Source organism: Phytophthora infestans, genomic scaffold (genome assembly GCF_000142945.1).
Source record: "Phytophthora infestans T30-4 supercont1.10 genomic scaffold, whole genome shotgun sequence".
Classification (NCBI taxonomy): Eukaryota; Oomycota; class Peronosporomycetes; order Peronosporales; family Peronosporaceae; genus Phytophthora; species Phytophthora infestans.
In genome coordinates, this window is record NW_003303749.1 from 2,870,296 (window position 1) to 2,887,068 (window position 16,773).

Genomic DNA, 16,773 nt, shown 5'->3' on the forward strand with positions numbered 1-16,773 from the left:
CTCGTTGCACTGACTGGTAGTTCGACGCCTCGAAGTGTTGGAGCACATGCTCACGGAAAATTCCCCACGTGTGCTCTTCCACTCGTTTCGTCGAAGCCCAGCGCAGGAACCACCCCAAAGCCGGTATCTCCATCGCCGACCCGGCGATTCCTGGTATTTTTGGGTTCGCGTCGTCGATTGCGATCCTGTTAATGCGGCAGGCGTTCTCGACCTGGAACAGCCATTCGCGCACGGCTTCCTCCCTCTTGCCGGTGAGCTTGGGCAGGTTGCTGGGCACTCGTGTGCGTTCCGCCATCGCTTGATTTAGCCGGTCGATCTCGGCTTGAAGCTGCGCGTTCGTCGGCATGGGCTCTTTGTTGTCAGGTTGCTGGGACCAACAAGTGCAACCAGTTTATCGAAGTCAGGGGAGCTTGGGGGAGAGCGCGCCAAAAGAAAAGTGCCGCTTCCGCAGTTCAGACGGATGGAAGCTTCTAGAACCGTCCTACATCTGCCTGTTTATTAATAACAATACTATACATTCCATAGTACTACTAACAACCCATTGCAATAAGATAATAATATCATCCAATCGGATACAGAAGTACAAAGAAACCGCTATTTAGTCAGTTCTTTAAGGACCACGCAGTCTCCGAGTGGTAAACAAAGCATCGTTGCTTATAATATAAGCATATTATGAGGAATAGAATCCTAACTTTTGCAATTAAAGTGAGTCTTCCTTTAATTCTTCTTAATAGAAGACCTGTCGATTTGGTGGTATTGGAGGATCAGAGCGCATTGGTTGAATATCAAAGCCCGGTTCGTGGCGCAAGAAGACAACAGCGAGGTAGGTATCGAGATCGAGCTGGCTCATGCATGACTGGACGAACGGATCGTTTTCGATTTGGCCGAGACGTTTAACAATATTCATGTGTTGCCAGATCGTGTTCGGTGCCAGATCATTCTCTTGGGCTGGTCCACCAGCAACCACGGCTAGGCAAGCCATAACGTCGCTCTTGAACACTTGCTCAGTGATCTGACCTCGAGATTGGGATATCCACACGGGGCGCTTCTCATCGGAAATCGTATTTGAGTTGGCCGCATTGACGAAGTCCCTCACGCTCTTGACGTTCCACTGCAAAGTCAATCCGAACATGATCGTTTCGATGATGGATTCCTGTATTTCAAGCAACTTCAGTCAGTTCGGTCGTTGGCTATAACCCCCGTAGTATTTATCGCGACCGTACTCCGAGCAACACAGTCTCATTAATTGTCCAGTTCTCGTAGACTGAGGGCGCTTCGCCAGGTCGTCGCATCGGCTCCATTCGTGTGGGTGCTTGTTGTTGAGGAAGAAAAATTGAGAATGAGCATTTCACTGCATCAGGCGCTTTGTGATCGGTCAGACACGCATATCACGGTTGAAGCGTCGTCTTTGCGAGATGGACACAAGCAGTCATCAGTTTAGACACTGTCTATTAGACAGTCATCATGCGACGCTAAGAATCCCGTCGGAATGCAATTATGGTGCTGTCACCGAATTTACTCCAGTTTTTTATTCGTGATTCAAAGCAGAAATCGTACAAAAAAACTGTTCGGACTCTGATTTGAATTCAATCCCACTAGAGGGACATCCACCCTATATATCGGGTCACTACAATCTACTATCTGGCATCACCATGAGCTGGTGCTGAGCTTTTGCGCACTTCGTCATTAGCTTTGGTCGCTGTCACCACAGCCTTTGAATCTACTACTGCTTCCGCGCTTGTTTCTGCCTCTTTGGATGGCTGCACTGAAGAGGGAGTAGCTTCAAATGGCACTTTGTTCTTGTTGTCGGGCTCCTCCTTCGCGATTTCTGGTTTATCTTTCTCCACCCCCACTGCCCGCTTGTCTTCCTGCGTCTCTTCGTCTAGTCGCACGATCTTGTCGAGGATCACTGTCCGGCCGCTCCAGACCCAGGTTTCCCGCACTTTAAGAGTCACTGCGCCGTCTTCATCCGCTATGGTTCGCGAGAGCACTTGGCGTTCGCGGAGCCACCACTTGCCGCGCCGAGATCCTACTGCAGCGTGTTGCACGTAGATGCGCGGTTCCTTTGAGGATGGGGCAGCCTTCTTGTCGCCACCTCGTCGCTGCGACTTAGTGCCCTCCGGAGTTGCTCCTTGCTCGGGCTTTCGCTCCTGCTTGGTATCACTTCTGCTGTCGTCCTGTTCAGCCGCGTTCTTCTTACGTTCCTTCTCCAGCTGCAGCTTTAGAGTCTCCAGTTCGCGTTCGAGCGTCGCCACCTCGTCGTCAGCCATGGTAGATCAGTGCTGTGAAGAGTTGCATGGGATGTAGCCATGTGTGGATTGAAGGACCATCACTCTGAATGCTGACTCGTGTATCGTACTCAATGTAAGGCAATCACCAGTGGCAAACAGTGACTCTTGATGTCCGTCGTTTGTGTAGTAGATACAAAGCAGAATTCGATAGAGGACAATGTGTTACACATGGACTTCCGACAGTCGATCGACTGTGTAAGCCCACAGTGAATCACGCTGCGTTTAGCTTGAAAGGACCGGTGCACACCTAGTAGGTGACCTACAGCGTAGCAGGTCCGCCGGACCTGTTAATTGATCACCCTCGGCACCAAACAAGAATGGGGGTACACATTGGAATACCGATGCTACCAAAAGTGCTCAAGATTGGCTTCAGAGCTCCATGGCCGAGGCAGAAACGTCTTTCAAGATTTTTTTTTTTTTAAAAAAGACGTTTTGAAGATTTCATTGCGCTCGAAAAAAAAGGAAGTGCACATCCCTGTCAAATCAGATAGATCATTTAGGTCTTGAAGGCAGATCACTCGCATAACGGAATCTGCCGACGCGGATTCAATTGGCGGTTGGCGGGGCGTCTCAGGCACACAGCGAGATTCGATGGGCGCTGCGCAGTCGTGGTGCTGTGGTGTGAAAGGTCGGGACGAACTGCACCTCGGTAAAAGGCGACCCAACGGCTTCAAGCATGACCGGGAAATGCTCGTCGTCGGGTCACGGCCGGTGACGTCAGCCCCACAGGTACCAAGACCCGTCCAGTCTGTATTATGGCAGTAGCTTTGTTGCTGACGAGCGAGCTGTGTGTCTAATGCCACTGCACTACCTAGCCGATTATGCTACAGGGTCCCTCGTACAGTAGCGGGAGCATGGAATCCAAGTACGAGATGTTGGATGAGATTGGTAATTCTTTCAGGGAAGAGCGTATGGTACGCAGTTTTCTGATAATCTCGTGTGGATTTTAACAGGGCACGGAGGCACCTCAGTCGTGTACAAGTGCCACGAACGACGCACAGGAACTGTGCGAGCCTGCAAGATCATTGATCGCCGCGCTGTTGAGTGTGAGCACAACGTTGTGATGGAGCAATTTCAAGTGAGTCACATGCGAGGAGATGGTAGTGACGTTTGACGGCTGCGTGCTGCTTTGAATGGATTGCTGACGCTTTTTTGATGGTGGATAAGGTTGAGATTCAAGTGCTGCAGTCGCTCAAGCACCCGAACATCATTCACATTGAAGACGTATTCCTGTCTGACTCGAAGCTCTGCATGGTGCGAATTCCGCAAAAACGAATGTTTAACACAGTAGCTGATACTATGAATGTATAATTGCAGGTGACAGAGTATATGAGTGGTGGCGAGCTGTTTGACTATGTCGTCGATAGGGGGACGTTGTCGGAGGTGGAAGCGAGCACCATTGTCCGCCAGATCACGTCAGCCGTTGCGTACTTACACGCACGCGGAATTATTCACCGCGACCTTAAACCTGGTACGTACTATGGCTCACTCACCGTTGCAACTTCAACGTATTAACGTCACTCTTGTTTTCCTTGGTACAGAAAATCTGATGCTGACGAGCAAGTCTCGTGGAGCCTCCGTGAAGATTATCGACTTCGGACTGGCGAAGCTGCTGGACGCAGACGACAAAACGGCCTCGTTCTTAGGAACTAGAGGCTATCTCGCGCCGGAGATGCTGCAGCGCCAAGCATATTCCATGTCCGTGGATATGTGGGCGCTTGGGATCATCGTGTACGTCTTGCTCTGCGGCTGTCTGCCTTTCGACGATGACGGGGGCAAGATCGCCAACGAAAAGGCTGCTCGAGTAGGTGGCAATAATCGAAGTCTGATCGCTTACTTACCCAACTTTTGTTTGAGCAGGCAAAATTTGGCCTTCGCTTTCCTCGCTGGGCCAGCGGCTTGTCCGAGAGTGCAAAAGATCTCCTTCGCAATCTGCTAGGTAGGCACATGAGCTCTTTCATCGATGGCTGTACACTCGCAGGCATTCTCACCTGCATAAACTGCGCTCTGACAGAGGTGGACTCGACCAACCGATTCACGGCAGAGCAGGCGCTGGCACATCCGTGGGTCACAGGTGCTCGCACGCCCAACAAGTTCCTCAAGTCTCCTAACTACTTGCGCAACATCAAGCAGGAAAAGGTGAGCCAGAAGATGAACGGCCGCATGCCAGTCGCGAACGGCAACGGCGTCGAAGTCAGCAATGGCAACGGACCCGCGATCAGCGTGCGGAGACAGTCACGTTGATCTCTCATTCGCTACTAAAAGCGAGTGTAAAGTGTATTTTTGCCCAATTTGAAGTGACTTTTGATCTGCATGTTGCTTGAACCTACATCACGTTCAGACGACATTCTCGTTACATCTATCCAACGAGTGCGCACTCCGTCTGGTCATTTGCTCATTTGCCGAGTCCGCCCGCGCCGCCCTCCAAGAAGCAGCAGACCTTTTCCGCCTGCGAAAAGCGCGTAGTGGGAAAGAAGAGATCCGTGTCCTTCCTCTTGCGCAGATCCGGTGTAATTTGGTGCTCTGTGGGACGCGCGAGAGCTTTGTATAGACAGTTGAGACTGTAGCTGTTCTTTTGCCTAATTCCGTACAAGATGCGGCGCTCCACGCGTTTAGAAGCCGTGTCGGGCACCCGCGCCCCGCGGATGGCCAAATTGATCGCACAACACGCGCAACGCGTGCGTCAGGTCCGTTCTTAAGCACATTAGCTTCCTTAAGCTAGATAGACCCTTAAAAGACCACAGTAGATGTAAGAACATTGAGAAAAACACCTCGTTCTGACTGGTCATTTGCATACTCTGGCCGTAGGGCGATGACGAGTCGGAGGACGAGTGGAAGCCCGCTGCAAGAGAGAAAGGAGACGCTAGTGAACAAGCTGAAGAGCTGTCGGACTCTGCGTCGTCCGAGGAAGAGATGGCGAAGCGCCGCGTCCGCGTCAATAAGAGGAAAGTCATTGATAGCGACGAGTCGGACCAAGGCAAGAAGCCTAGACGAGCCAAGATGAAGATGAAGAAGGTCAAACGCTCGACCAAAATGCTGGAAACGCCACCGCCGCCTCCTCCTGTTAAGCCCAAGCAGACAGCAGCGCAAGCAGTGAAGAAAGTGGCGGCTGCAGCCAAGAAAGAAACCAAGCGGAATGGAAATACGTCGTTGCTAGTGAAGGACGAAGCGTCTGACGCTCATCGACGGCCTATGAAGCAGCAGAAACGCGCCAATATGCAAGTAAATGCTGAGCGAAGGCAGGCAACGGTCTCGTATAGCGGCGTGCCGTCGACTCACACGTTGGACAACTTTTTCGACGAGATTTTGGAGTGGAAATTTTACGAGGCATTGAAAAGAGAAGCGCAGGGCAGTCACGCGCTCAATACAGCGAATGACGGGTCAGAGGAAGGCGAGGTGGAGATAGAAGTTGAGAAGGTTCCGAGCAAGTTTCGCTCCTATGAACATTATTTCTCGGTCTGGAAGCCTCTGGCGCTGGAGGAAGTGCAGGCTCAGACGATCAATGCAGTGACGACAGATCAACCCAACCCCATTCCTGTGACTATCAAGGGCTTTGGAGCGACGTTTATTTCCAAGAGCTGCAAGATTCGAGTTGATCCGAAGAAACAGAACATCCCGGGGATGCGACGCAAGAGTGGCTGGGATCATCTTAACGACGTGTTTATGAATGATTTGGTGCTGATTACAACCGACCAAGACTACTTTCGTAAGGCTCTGACGTCGTCTAAAGGCGTGAAGATGGAAGCAAATGGAGACGCGGCACATGAGACGTCTCCGGTTGGTTTTTTGGCGATTGTGGCGACCCAGAGAGCGTCCAAAGAGGGTTTGACGATGACGATATTGAGATCGGGATTGGGGGTGTTGGAGAAGGAGGAACACGTCTTCCTCTTTAAGCTCAACAACCTTATCACCAGCGTCCGTGAGTTCCGAGCACTGTGTGACTGCAGCCATTACGGACTGTTGCCTTTGCTGCTGTCTGGAGAGCACAAACAAGGGACAATGCAGCTTGACTCGCTGGGTCTGAAGTATGTCCAGTGGCTCTCGAGAACGTTCAATGACTCGCAGCGAGAAGCGATCACTGCAGCAGCCACCTCGGAGGGGTTCACGCTGATTAAGGGACCCCCAGGTACCGGCAAGACCACCACACTGAAAGGGCTGCTGAACTCGCTGCATTTGCGCGAGTATAACCGGTATTATAATGCGGTATTGGACGTGGCGCGTCGACCGGACAATGAGACAGCTAAAGCCTGGGCCCACGTCGGCAATGAAAAGCCTCACATCTTAGTGACGGCGCCGTCGAATGCAGCAGTCGACAATATTGTGAGCAAAGTGATCGAGGAAGGATTCTGTGATGGAGAAGGACGACGATATTTCCCCAAAATTGTGCGCGTCGGACGAGGATTAGTACGTTTTGCTCCCGTAGGATAAATATTCTACTGGGCCTAACGTTGTTTTGTTGTTTTTCAGAGTGCAAATGTTCAAAGCGTTGGTCTGGAGAATCAAGTCGACCAGATCTGCAGCCAGCCACTGGATGTTCTTGAAGGTCATATTGGGCGTCTGCGTCATGAGCTGATGGTGGTAAGTGCAGATACCTCATGGCTATTTACTGTGGAGCATTCAGCTAATGTGTGGGATGTTCGTCTTCTTGTCAGGTGGAGCGTGACTCGCTGATGCTACGAGATCAATTACGGAGTATTGTTGCGTGGATCGAGCATGACCCTGTTAAGGCGCTAGAGGAGATTGCTCACGCTGAAGCACGACAGAACCAGGCTGCGGCTGAAGCTCAGGCTCGTCCAGCGCCGCCGCCATTGGAGTTAGTGCCTTCTTCATCTTCTGAACAGAAGCCGCTGTCACCCCCGCCGCCGCCTCCAGCATATCCCGACTCTCCCCCGCCGCCCCCGTCGCCTCCTGCTCCTGATGCTCCGTCACTTGGAGGTGCAAGTACAATACACAACACTAGCGTATTTGAAGGCGATGAATCTACTGCTATTATGCCGGAAGAAGAGGAAGACGAAGAGTTTCCTGCTTCCTTTGGGGCTCCTCCACCAGCTTGGGACGAACAAGAAGGATCTTTTAACGCAGAAGCTAGTGGGAAGGCTTTGAACGCGTTTTTGGACGACGGTAGCAACTCCGAAGAAGATGAACCGCTGCCTGTCAAAACTGAAGATCAGGAGGAGCAGGATGAGCCGTTCCCTGCTACATTGCAGCCCCAAACAAATCTGCAAACACCTTTAAGGGACGAAAAGGGCACGTACATCGGGGCTGGATCGTCTAGCGAACCTATTCAGATCGACGACGATGATGATGATGATGCGCCTGAACAGGACGAGCCGCTACCGGGTCAGGAACCTAAGACTGAAGTTCAGCCACCGGTGGAGCCCTTGTCATTGACACTGAGACCTATCCAGAACCACGAAGCTGGCATCAGCTCGCCTCACGGTTCGTTGCCTTCATCCCCACCACCACCGCCGCCTCCATTGTCCCCACCACCGCCGCCACCTCCGCTGTCACCCCCTCCGCCGAACAAGCTGCCTGACGATCGCCACTTCCCGTCATCTCCGACGATGATGATGCCTCAGTCTCCACGCTTTCCCCCACCGACAACACCTGATGCAACAAAAGAGACGAAGGATTGGGGTCCAATCGACTATTCGCGGTATCATCCATATGTGGCCATGGCTCAGCGGATCAATGGATGCTTGGAAAAACTCTCAGAGGTACGTGGATGGAGTCGTGCGTTGATTAAGCGGTATGAATGACGCTTTGTGTGCTCTTTTTAATCAGGTGAAGCTGGAGTTACAGCGCTACGAGTTCGCTCGACAAGCTGTGAGCGAGATGAGAGGGAAACTGTCACAATCCACACGACAATCGCTTGAAGTGTCGTTCCTGGATACAGCACACATCGTGTTCACAACGCTGAGTAGCGCAGGTGTTGCTGCTCTGGATGCAAGCGCTCGCTACGATGTGCTGGTAGTGGACGAAGCAGCCCAAGCTGTCGAACTGTCCACAATCATCCCGATGAAGTGCGTTATAATGCTGATCCATTGCTTTCTACTTGTCCAACAAACACACTTCTAACTTCATGGATAATTAGGTTCGGCAGCAAACAGTGCGTGCTGGTTGGCGACCCTCAGCAGCTCTCAGCGACTGTTTTCTCGCGCAACAGCGGCCAATCTCTGTACGAGCGAAGCTTATTCGAGCGCCTGGAAAGCTGTGAACATCCTGTGCATATGCTACGAACCCAGTATCGAAGGTACGGATACCAGCGTGTGATGCGTAGGACGCAGTATGGCTAACGTTCGTTTGCATCTCGTGTAGCCACCCGATGATCTCGGATTTCCCGAGGAATTATTTCTACGGCGGCAAGCTTCAAGATGGCGACAATGTCAAGGGCGACGAATACGCCAAACCGTATCACAATCTTGGCCCTGCCTTCATGCCGCTTGTGTTCTGGAATCTACTCAGCAGTCGGGAGAAAGCAACGAAATCAGTTTCACGCATGAACGTTGGCGAGGCGGAGCTCGCCGTGAATTTGTTCCTCACGCTGAAGAACTCTTGTCCTCCGAACGCCATCTCCGGGAAGGTCGGGATGATTACTCCTTACAGTCAGCAGATGGACGAGCTGAGGAATCGATTTCGCCATGCACTGGGCGAGCGCTACGAGCAAGAAGTTGAGATCAACACTGTCGATGGCTTCCAAGGACGCGAGAAGGACATTATCATTCGTACGTGGAGTATTTACTGTCTTTGGGAAGAAGGGAGATGTCTAACGATGTGGCTGTGTGTGTGATGTGATTAGTGTCCACGGTCCGAGCTGATCCGAAAGCTGGAGTTGGTTTCCTGAATGATATTCGACGTATGAATGTGGCGCTGACACGAGCGAAGTTTGCGTGCTACGTGATCGGCAAGGAAAACACGCTGCGCTCTTCCAAGCCGTGGTCGGCTCTATTGGACCACGCATATAATCACCATTGTATCGTGCATGTGGAAAGCCCCAAGTGCAACTTGCTCACGTTGAAGCCGATGGAACGACCGTCTGAGACGTCAAGGAATGCAGGAGCATCAAGCAATTCTCATCACCAAGGACCGCAACATCATTATGACCAGACGATGCGTGCTGACCCTTATGGCAATGGTCGGAAAGGCAGAGGACGAGGGAATGAAGGACGCGGAGGACGACGTGGAGGTCGAGGAGGTCGTGGACGTGGCAACAGAGGGCGAGGCCGAGGAGCGCCAGTGCAGCAGTACGCACCACAACAGCAATTCATGGCGGGCCCTGGACCGCAATACTCGAATCAAGTTGCACCAAGGGGGTATGGACAGCCTCCCCCTATGAACATGCCAATGCACGGACCAAGACCTGCAATGAATACACCGGCGTCAGGGTATTATCCTCCGCGTGGCCCAGTTCAGGCTTTTCATCCCCCTCCGATGCATGGACCAGGTCCTTATGCTGGAAATCCACCTCCCAACTTCTCTCGACCAGCTACAAATGTCGGCGGAAGAGGAAATGTGAATCCTCGAGATCCTCGACAACGTACTGGGAGAGGAGCTAATTCCTCAGGCTTTGGAGGCTGAGCATGGCAGGTAACGTTATGATAGTGATAGAACTCCCCGATCTTAAAACTCTAATTGTGAACATGTAATGATCATGTTTAGAGCCTGGTGAGCCTCGATTTGGCTGTAAATAGACGCTGACTGTGTGTGTGGATCGACTAATTGAGCTTCTTGTGGACAGCTATGCCGACGCAGAAGCTCGTGTATCCGATGAGAGAGACGATGCCGTTCTTTGTGAGCTCGTTGCGTGCCATAGACGACTGGAAGCGGATCCATGCGAAACGTGCCGACGCTATCACTCAAGCTGAACTGGATGCGAACGCCAAGTACGTCAAGAGCCCGTTTGCTCGCTCGATGAACATTGAAGACTTGTTACGGTTCTTGGACGACACTGTATTGGACATCAACTTTATGGTTCAACTGCCTTCGATCGAGAAATGTCTGGACAAGTGGTGGAAGGTCTACGCACATGGAAAACACGTGATCGACCAGGAAATTGTAAGAGGCACTGGCTTATGTTCAACGTAGATCTAACACCACGTGTGTATCCATCTAATGTAGCTGCGTAGTGTCTACTACGACCTCGCGTTTGTACTGGTGGAGGCTAAAACCGAAACACTTCACAAGAACTCCGTGTCCATGATCTTGCGAGCTAGTTGGACCAAGTGGAGTCCGAAGGAGCCACCACTGGGCAAAAGCGAGTTCTTCCGTCTGCTCTTTATCCTCGCACATCTGGTACGATGAACTCAACGCTGAACTGCTTTAAACTATTTATTCTTACTTGTGTTATGCCATTAGATGACGACTACTGATCGGTTGGGTGACTACATTGTTTTCTTCGACGATACCATGAGTAAGGTCTCACGCAAATATCAGCAGAAGCAGATGCGGACTGAGCAGCACAGTCGACGTCCAAGATCTCGCCGGAAATCGACGCTGGACGAGATACTACGAGGTGGGAGTCCTGGCTTTCCCACGTTTGGAGCTTCTCCTAATCAAGTGCTGAATGTTCAAATGGGTCGAGTGCCATTGCAAAGCGAAGGTAGGATACTCCGTGACTTCTGTGTGTATGAGTATCGCTTACTTACTGCTTGGTGTGGTAGCATATCTATCGGACGACGAAGAGCAAGCAGGCGATTGCTTCGTGGAGCTTTTGGAGCGGAACTCGCGATATCAACGTGTCGTGGTGGACCCTTTACTGAACGACAGGCGCTTTCAAGACAAGTTCAGACAACCTGGAGGAGCTAACAGCAACACAAGGTCGATGAACGACATGCTTGTTGCGTCGAACCCGAGTAGCAACAAGTACTGCCCACCTGTGCTCGTTTCTCGGCTACAGGCACGTGCATCTCTCAATCCATCGCGTGTCGGATCTCCGCTACTGAATGCAGGACAAGATCACAGGAATTCAAGCAACCAAGCCGTCACATTAAGGCAGTCCAGAGATCCTAGAGAGAAGAAACTTGGCAACTCGACGAGTATGTCTGCTATCGGTGCGTTTAACGCAGCAGGACACATAGATGACAGGTCCCTGACACCTCGTGAAGAGGAACTCATGCGGAGAAGTTTGTCAAGAGTTACGTTGAGAACTCGTGTTGATAGAAATAAGGCAGCTGGGGCGGAACGACTGAAGAACAGAGGGCATGAAGGTCTAGAGTCTTCACTGAAGAGAGAGGCGAAGCAGAAGAAGGAAATTTACCTGGCCATATCGACGTGATAGTACCTGTCTTACAGCTTGAACAATTGCGCGAGGTGTCGAATTACGGCGGCACGACCTTGCTCGGTAGATCGATAGATGACACGCGCACCGGCGGCATCCACGACGCACTCGTTCATCGCCGGACGATTCTGCAGTCGACATATCATCGAGGGCAGCTTGACGTTCACTTCTTCTCGCGTTTCTGACGGTTTGATCGCCTCAAAACGCCTCGGTACTTGGCCACGAAGAGCCTTTTCGATGTGGCTGGTGTACGTTGATAGATTGACTTCGAGAGTGCCGACTTCTACCTCAAATGTCGAAGAGCGCAGTAGCAATGCGTGGAACATTCGTGTTCTTCTCGCACTTCTCTCGAGCTTCTGCTGGTCAGGTGGAACTGGATCAGTGACATTGGACACACCAGGTCTCTTCTTGGCGCGTGGACTAGTGTCTTTGGGATTCCGTTTGCGGGACCCTTTTCGCTTTGGCAGATGAACAACGAGACGCACGAAGTTGTGGTAAGCATCTTGTAGCACCGAAAAGTGGGTCGCACTTGCAACGTCCGTATCTGTTGGGAAGTGACAGGTATTAGTGGAGAACACACAGGTAACGGAAGCTGCAAAGACACTTACTTGACGTCTGAAGTTCATCAGCAACATTCTGTCCCATAGCAGCTCTGATCGCAGCTTCGTTGCAGTCGATCTTAATCGGGCCAACGCACATTCGTCCTTTTAACCCCAGCTCCTCTTCAGGATTCCCCACGAACTGAACTCTACCATTCGGCTCGGCTGCTACTTCGTGGGCGGAATATTTGAGACCTACGTAAAAGAATCCGTCTTCCGGTGAGCGGATGTAGCCACTCGAGATCCATTTGTACAGATCCCCTGAATCCACGTCGGTATCGAGCTGAGGCTTTCGCATCAGCGTCACATGGAGAAGACCGACGCGAAATTCCACGAGCATGCGCAAGAACGGAACTCTACTGAGGAGCATGGCGCCGCTACAACCTTCGATGCCGATTTCGACTCCAATGTCACGTTTCGTTACTTGTACATGATCAGCATCACCTGCTGTTAGACGAACTCTCACGGGCCCAATGTGCCAGTTGAGTAAAGGAATAACTTTGGTTGGATTGAGCACCCAAGTATGGAAGAACTGCTTCTCGAACCAAGATGTGGTGTGCAGGCCTAGTTGTCGCTGCTTGAAGATCCAGGCTCGAAGTGGTTCCAAGTCCAACGCGCTTTCGTGTTTAGTTGGACTCGGTAGATCGCTAGTTGAAGCGGAATGAGGTCGTATTGTTGGCGAAGAAGCGAGACGAACGGATAGCTCACCGGGTGTTAACGCAAGTGTCAATCCTCGCTTATGACGGCTCACGGTTGCGTCTGGACTGGCAGGTCGATGTGGAGACGTTGAAGCTATGCTATCGACCGAGTAACTTCGACCATGGTGCGATGTTGAGTCGGTAGGCGCCACTGAAAACTCCATCGAGGACGAGACTTTCCGTGTTGGAGAGGGAGGAGCTGCTGTATAATCTCGTCGAAGCTCCTGCTCTGCTAGAGCTCGACACACTCGTTGCTCGTAGACGGACATGGTGGTGACGAAGTCGGAGAGTTCCCACTGCTCTTCTTGAGTCAATGGATCAAATACTGGCAGAGGTCGACGTCTTGGAGATGCTGGAGGTTTATTAGCCGGATCTTGGGAGTATAAACTCAGAAGAGCCTTTCCTCGACCGTATAACGCAATCTCCATGGCATCGGGACTCAAACTGCGAGCGTACAAATGCATGTAGCGTTGACGACGTACTTGCTGCAGTTCCTTGTCGACAATGTCGTTAAAACGCCACCAAATTGCGGCATCAGTCTCTTCATCTGTCTCTTCTCGTCTTGACTTGAGTTTTTGGTCGACGATACAACGGAAAGCGTACCTCCACATGGCCCGGAACCAAAGTCTGGACTTGCGCTGCTTATCGATGGAGAAAACCAGTGAAGCACGTTCCTCGTCACTTAATGGCAGCGGGAGAAGAGCAATGGCCGACAACTGGACAGACGGCGGTGCGTGATGCTCTCGATCGATGCAGGAAGGACGCCAATGCCATGTGCGTGCGCGTTTGAAGTAGTCAACCACGTGCTCGAGTTCTTCTAGCGTCATTGCAACTTGATCAAAGTCAACTTTCACCTCGATCTCTTCCGTAGCGATGTCCACTGCTGTCAGAACAGGTCTCACTGGACTTTTGCTGTCGCTGGGATTTTGTGGCGCTCGTTTGAAGTCAAGTTTGATCCACAGCACGCGAATAAACGCTAACTCGCGTTGTTTAGCACGTCTGAAGGGTCTGAGAGCGCATTCCTTGAAACGTTTCAACACTTCTTCAAGTGTGCGTTGATTCGATGAAGTAATTGGCTCTTGAGACGTCAGCAAAACCGCTATTGGGTGCTCTGCGGTCTCTTTTGCTGCTGTCCAGTAGGTACTGGAATCGAGATCAGTGTAGAATGACACGTTTTCGATCGTGAGCAGCTTGGAAAAGAAGTTAATGGACGCTTTGGGATACACGACACCTGGTTGCTGCCGTCGGTAAAGAATTTGCTCTTCCACTTCTCGTGGGGCGAAGCGAATCAACTACAGCAGTCAATAATAAGTAATATGTCCTATATAACGGCTATCAAAAGCATACGCACCGGAATATAAAGTCCGTAGGCCACAAGATTGTCACTGCGTGGACTCTTATCATCCAGCGATAAAGCGTTTAGACATTCTGCTAGATAGTGTTCACACTGAAAGCCTACGTACCTCCACTCGAATATGAATGCGCTCCAACTGGACTGTCATATCCGCCCCCACCGCTTTAATTCGACTCTGCATACAGTGAGCATTAGAAATTGAATACAGTAAAAAAACAACTTTACGCACCCATATCCACTTTGCAGGAGAAATGAAAGATGCGCTGTCTTTCTTTACGGCCGCTGGCCTCCCGAGACATTGGCAGATGGCGACAAGTAGCTCTCTTGCGTAGCGGATGAGCAGTTCGTTCTCCCATTGTACTTTTCGGGGCTTTAACACGAGACAGAGGTCGCTAACACTGACTTCCAGTGGCCAACCAGCCACAGCACCCACGAGACCCTCGACAGTGACGTTGCCAAGGTATCCAGCAGACAACTCGAACGGCAATTGCAGCGAGTTAATGACCTACAGGTGATAAAACCTATCAGTATTATAATAATCCTATTTCTACTGGTATCATTGTAGAAAATCCACCGATGTCTGGAGGAAGACGTCGCTGAGTTTGAAGTGGCTGGGTTCTACAAACCAATGAAGGAAACGATCAGAAGATGAAGGCCAACTTTATAATAAAACGGTAGCAGCTGACCGAACAAGTCTCCAGCATAGAAGGACACATTATCCTCCTGAACGTCCACGAAGAACTCGTTCAGGACCTGCTGGAGCACCTCGAAGATCATGGCCTCCGAAATAACGGCGTTTGGCTCACTTCAAGTTGCAAAACGATCATTGTGTGGTGCACATATCCTGTTAAAAGTGGTGTTCAATTAAGAAATCGGTTTCTGTCCCATTAGGCCACGTTGCTAACGTAGCATCGAAAGTGACGCTAAAGACCCTCCGCGTTCGCACTCCTCGTGCCTCCCCGAAACTCGTAGACCATGATCAAGTTCGTGCTGATGGTGAACAAGCAAGGCCAGACGCGGCTGGCTCAGTACTACGACTTCCTGTCCATCCAGGAGCGTGTGGCGCTCGAGGCGGAGATCATCCGCAAGTGTCTGGGTCGTAATGAGACGCAGGTTAGGCCACTTCTTATCTTTTTATGGATTTAGTAGCCGCGACTGACTGCTACGGTGTATACAGTGCTCGTTCGTGGAGTACCGCGGATACAAGGTCATTTACCGAAGATACGCGTCTCTCTTCTTCATTGTGGGCGTCAAGGACGACGACTCGGAGGTGCTTGTCGATGATAAGTGATATGCTGGATCGGGTACTAATTTACAGTATTATGAATACTTTGCAGAACGAACTGGGCATTCTGGAGTTTATCCACGCGCTTGTGGAGACCATGGACAAGTACTTCGAGAGTGTGGTACGTTTAGGATGGAGCTGCGCAGTGTAGTGCTGTTGTAACTGATTTTGTGTTGTTGCTGTTGTATTTGCTGTTGATTTGTGCTGCGACTGCAGTGTGAGCTTGACGTAAGTGGGCTATTTGGCTAGGCTTGCGGATGTGTCTTGAACTTACGTCCATGTTGTGTCACGTGCAGATCATGTTTAACTTGGAGAAGGCGCACTTTATTCTGGATGAGATGGTCATGAATGGGTACATTGTGGAGACGAATAAGATCTCCATCCTTAAACCCATCCACCTGATGGAGAAGGCTTCGTAGGCGACCTCCTCCATATTATGTTGAACTGGGTCGCAGCACTGATTTTTTTTAGTCGTCTGCGCACCGTTTACTCTTACTCACGCGGCGAGGGTAAGCCTTGCATGAATACATGTGGTTCAGCACGTCACTTTCTCTTTGTGTTCACACAAATGCGTTCATCTCTGCATGCACCGTACACTTCGCGTCGACTTTTGATAATTTAAATGCTTTTGCGGTGGTTAAGACGCGCACTTCCGACTCAGCTTGCTGATTCATACTACCTCTTCTTGAGATCAGTCGAAGGATCAACAGAACGTGGCATCATTTGATTTGCTCAGCGATATGCCCGTCTTACAACGAGCCTGCTGCTGTGAGCACGTGAAGGAAATAAGGCATGAGCGGTAATCGTGGCACAAGACTTGACGGATGCACAAGTGTGAGCTTACGTCTCGTGTGCATATCTTACGTGACGTCGATGCGGTTTTTCCTGACCTCCATCAAAGGAAGTTGAAGTGCTCCATTTGGGTCGAGCCCACCCCGTTTGGAACGGTCCAAACTGCTAAATTAACCGGTTTACCGGTAGCAATCTCTGATCAGAATCGACCCCGAGCCTAGCCAACAAACCATTTAATACCCATATCCTTCTTTCATATTGGTAGTGCTGACACACTGATACTCTTCATCGACGTTCTAGCACTTCAGCGCTCTTGCATCGGGATCGAGGTGGCGCGCAGGGTGACTGCTTCGGTATTACCGATTTGTGTGGGCTCAAGCAGTCAAACCCATTTACCCTTCTCCATACACACATCGAGGTTTTCATTTCATCCAATGGGCGCAGCGCGGCCCGTCAGGGAGCCGCCAACCCTTGAGT

General features: G+C 51.0%; 6 protein-coding genes across 6 annotated transcripts; 4 read left to right on the top strand and 2 right to left on the bottom strand.

Moving 5' to 3' along the window:
* Positions 1-603: 603 nt before the first annotated feature.
* On the bottom strand, positions 604-2,270 carry PITG_07190 (uncharacterized protein; the record flags this gene model as incomplete). The annotated part of the gene is made up of 2 exons (XM_002905092.1): positions 604-1,153; positions 1,680-2,270. 2 exons carry the CDS (start codon positions 2,268-2,270, stop codon positions 728-730), a joined length of 1,017 nt encoding a protein of 338 aa, XP_002905138.1.
* Positions 2,271-2,802: 532 nt separating this feature from the next.
* Positions 2,803-4,588, top strand: PITG_07191 (protein kinase, putative; the record flags this gene model as incomplete). Its single annotated transcript, XM_002905093.1, has 8 exons — positions 2,803-3,020; positions 3,107-3,179; positions 3,245-3,369; positions 3,459-3,545; positions 3,609-3,762; positions 3,833-4,095; positions 4,152-4,230; positions 4,306-4,588. The coding sequence occupies 8 exons, from the start codon at positions 2,883-2,885 to the stop codon at positions 4,533-4,535; spliced, it is 1,149 nt and encodes a 382-aa protein (XP_002905139.1).
* A 616-nt stretch (positions 4,589-5,204) lies between these two features.
* PITG_07192 (uncharacterized protein) lies at positions 5,205-9,869 on the top strand (the record flags this gene model as incomplete). Its single annotated transcript, XM_002905094.1, has 9 exons — positions 5,205-6,695; positions 6,759-6,869; positions 6,944-7,252; positions 7,298-7,479; positions 7,567-8,008; positions 8,076-8,314; positions 8,386-8,544; positions 8,610-9,016; positions 9,091-9,869. 9 exons carry the CDS (start codon positions 5,205-5,207, stop codon positions 9,867-9,869), a joined length of 4,119 nt encoding a protein of 1,372 aa, XP_002905140.1.
* Positions 9,870-10,058: 189 nt separating this feature from the next.
* Positions 10,059-11,565, top strand: PITG_07193 (uncharacterized protein; the record flags this gene model as incomplete). The annotated part of the gene is made up of 5 exons (XM_002905095.1): positions 10,059-10,346; positions 10,410-10,583; positions 10,647-10,890; positions 10,952-11,166; positions 11,398-11,565. 5 exons carry the CDS (start codon positions 10,059-10,061, stop codon positions 11,563-11,565), a joined length of 1,089 nt encoding a protein of 362 aa, XP_002905141.1.
* An 11-nt stretch (positions 11,566-11,576) lies between these two features.
* On the bottom strand, positions 11,577-14,996 carry PITG_07194 (uncharacterized protein; the record flags this gene model as incomplete). The annotated part of the gene is made up of 7 exons (XM_002905096.1): positions 11,577-12,112; positions 12,177-14,157; positions 14,217-14,261; positions 14,329-14,394; positions 14,449-14,724; positions 14,794-14,837; positions 14,906-14,996. 7 exons carry the CDS (start codon positions 14,994-14,996, stop codon positions 11,577-11,579), a joined length of 3,039 nt encoding a protein of 1,012 aa, XP_002905142.1.
* A 135-nt stretch (positions 14,997-15,131) lies between these two features.
* PITG_07195 (AP-4 complex subunit sigma, putative) lies at positions 15,132-16,050 on the top strand (the record flags this gene model as incomplete). Its single annotated transcript, XM_002905097.1, has 5 exons — positions 15,132-15,332; positions 15,397-15,489; positions 15,557-15,625; positions 15,721-15,732; positions 15,801-16,050. 5 exons carry the CDS (start codon positions 15,195-15,197, stop codon positions 15,921-15,923), a joined length of 435 nt encoding a protein of 144 aa, XP_002905143.1.
* Positions 16,051-16,773: the final 723 nt, after the last annotated feature.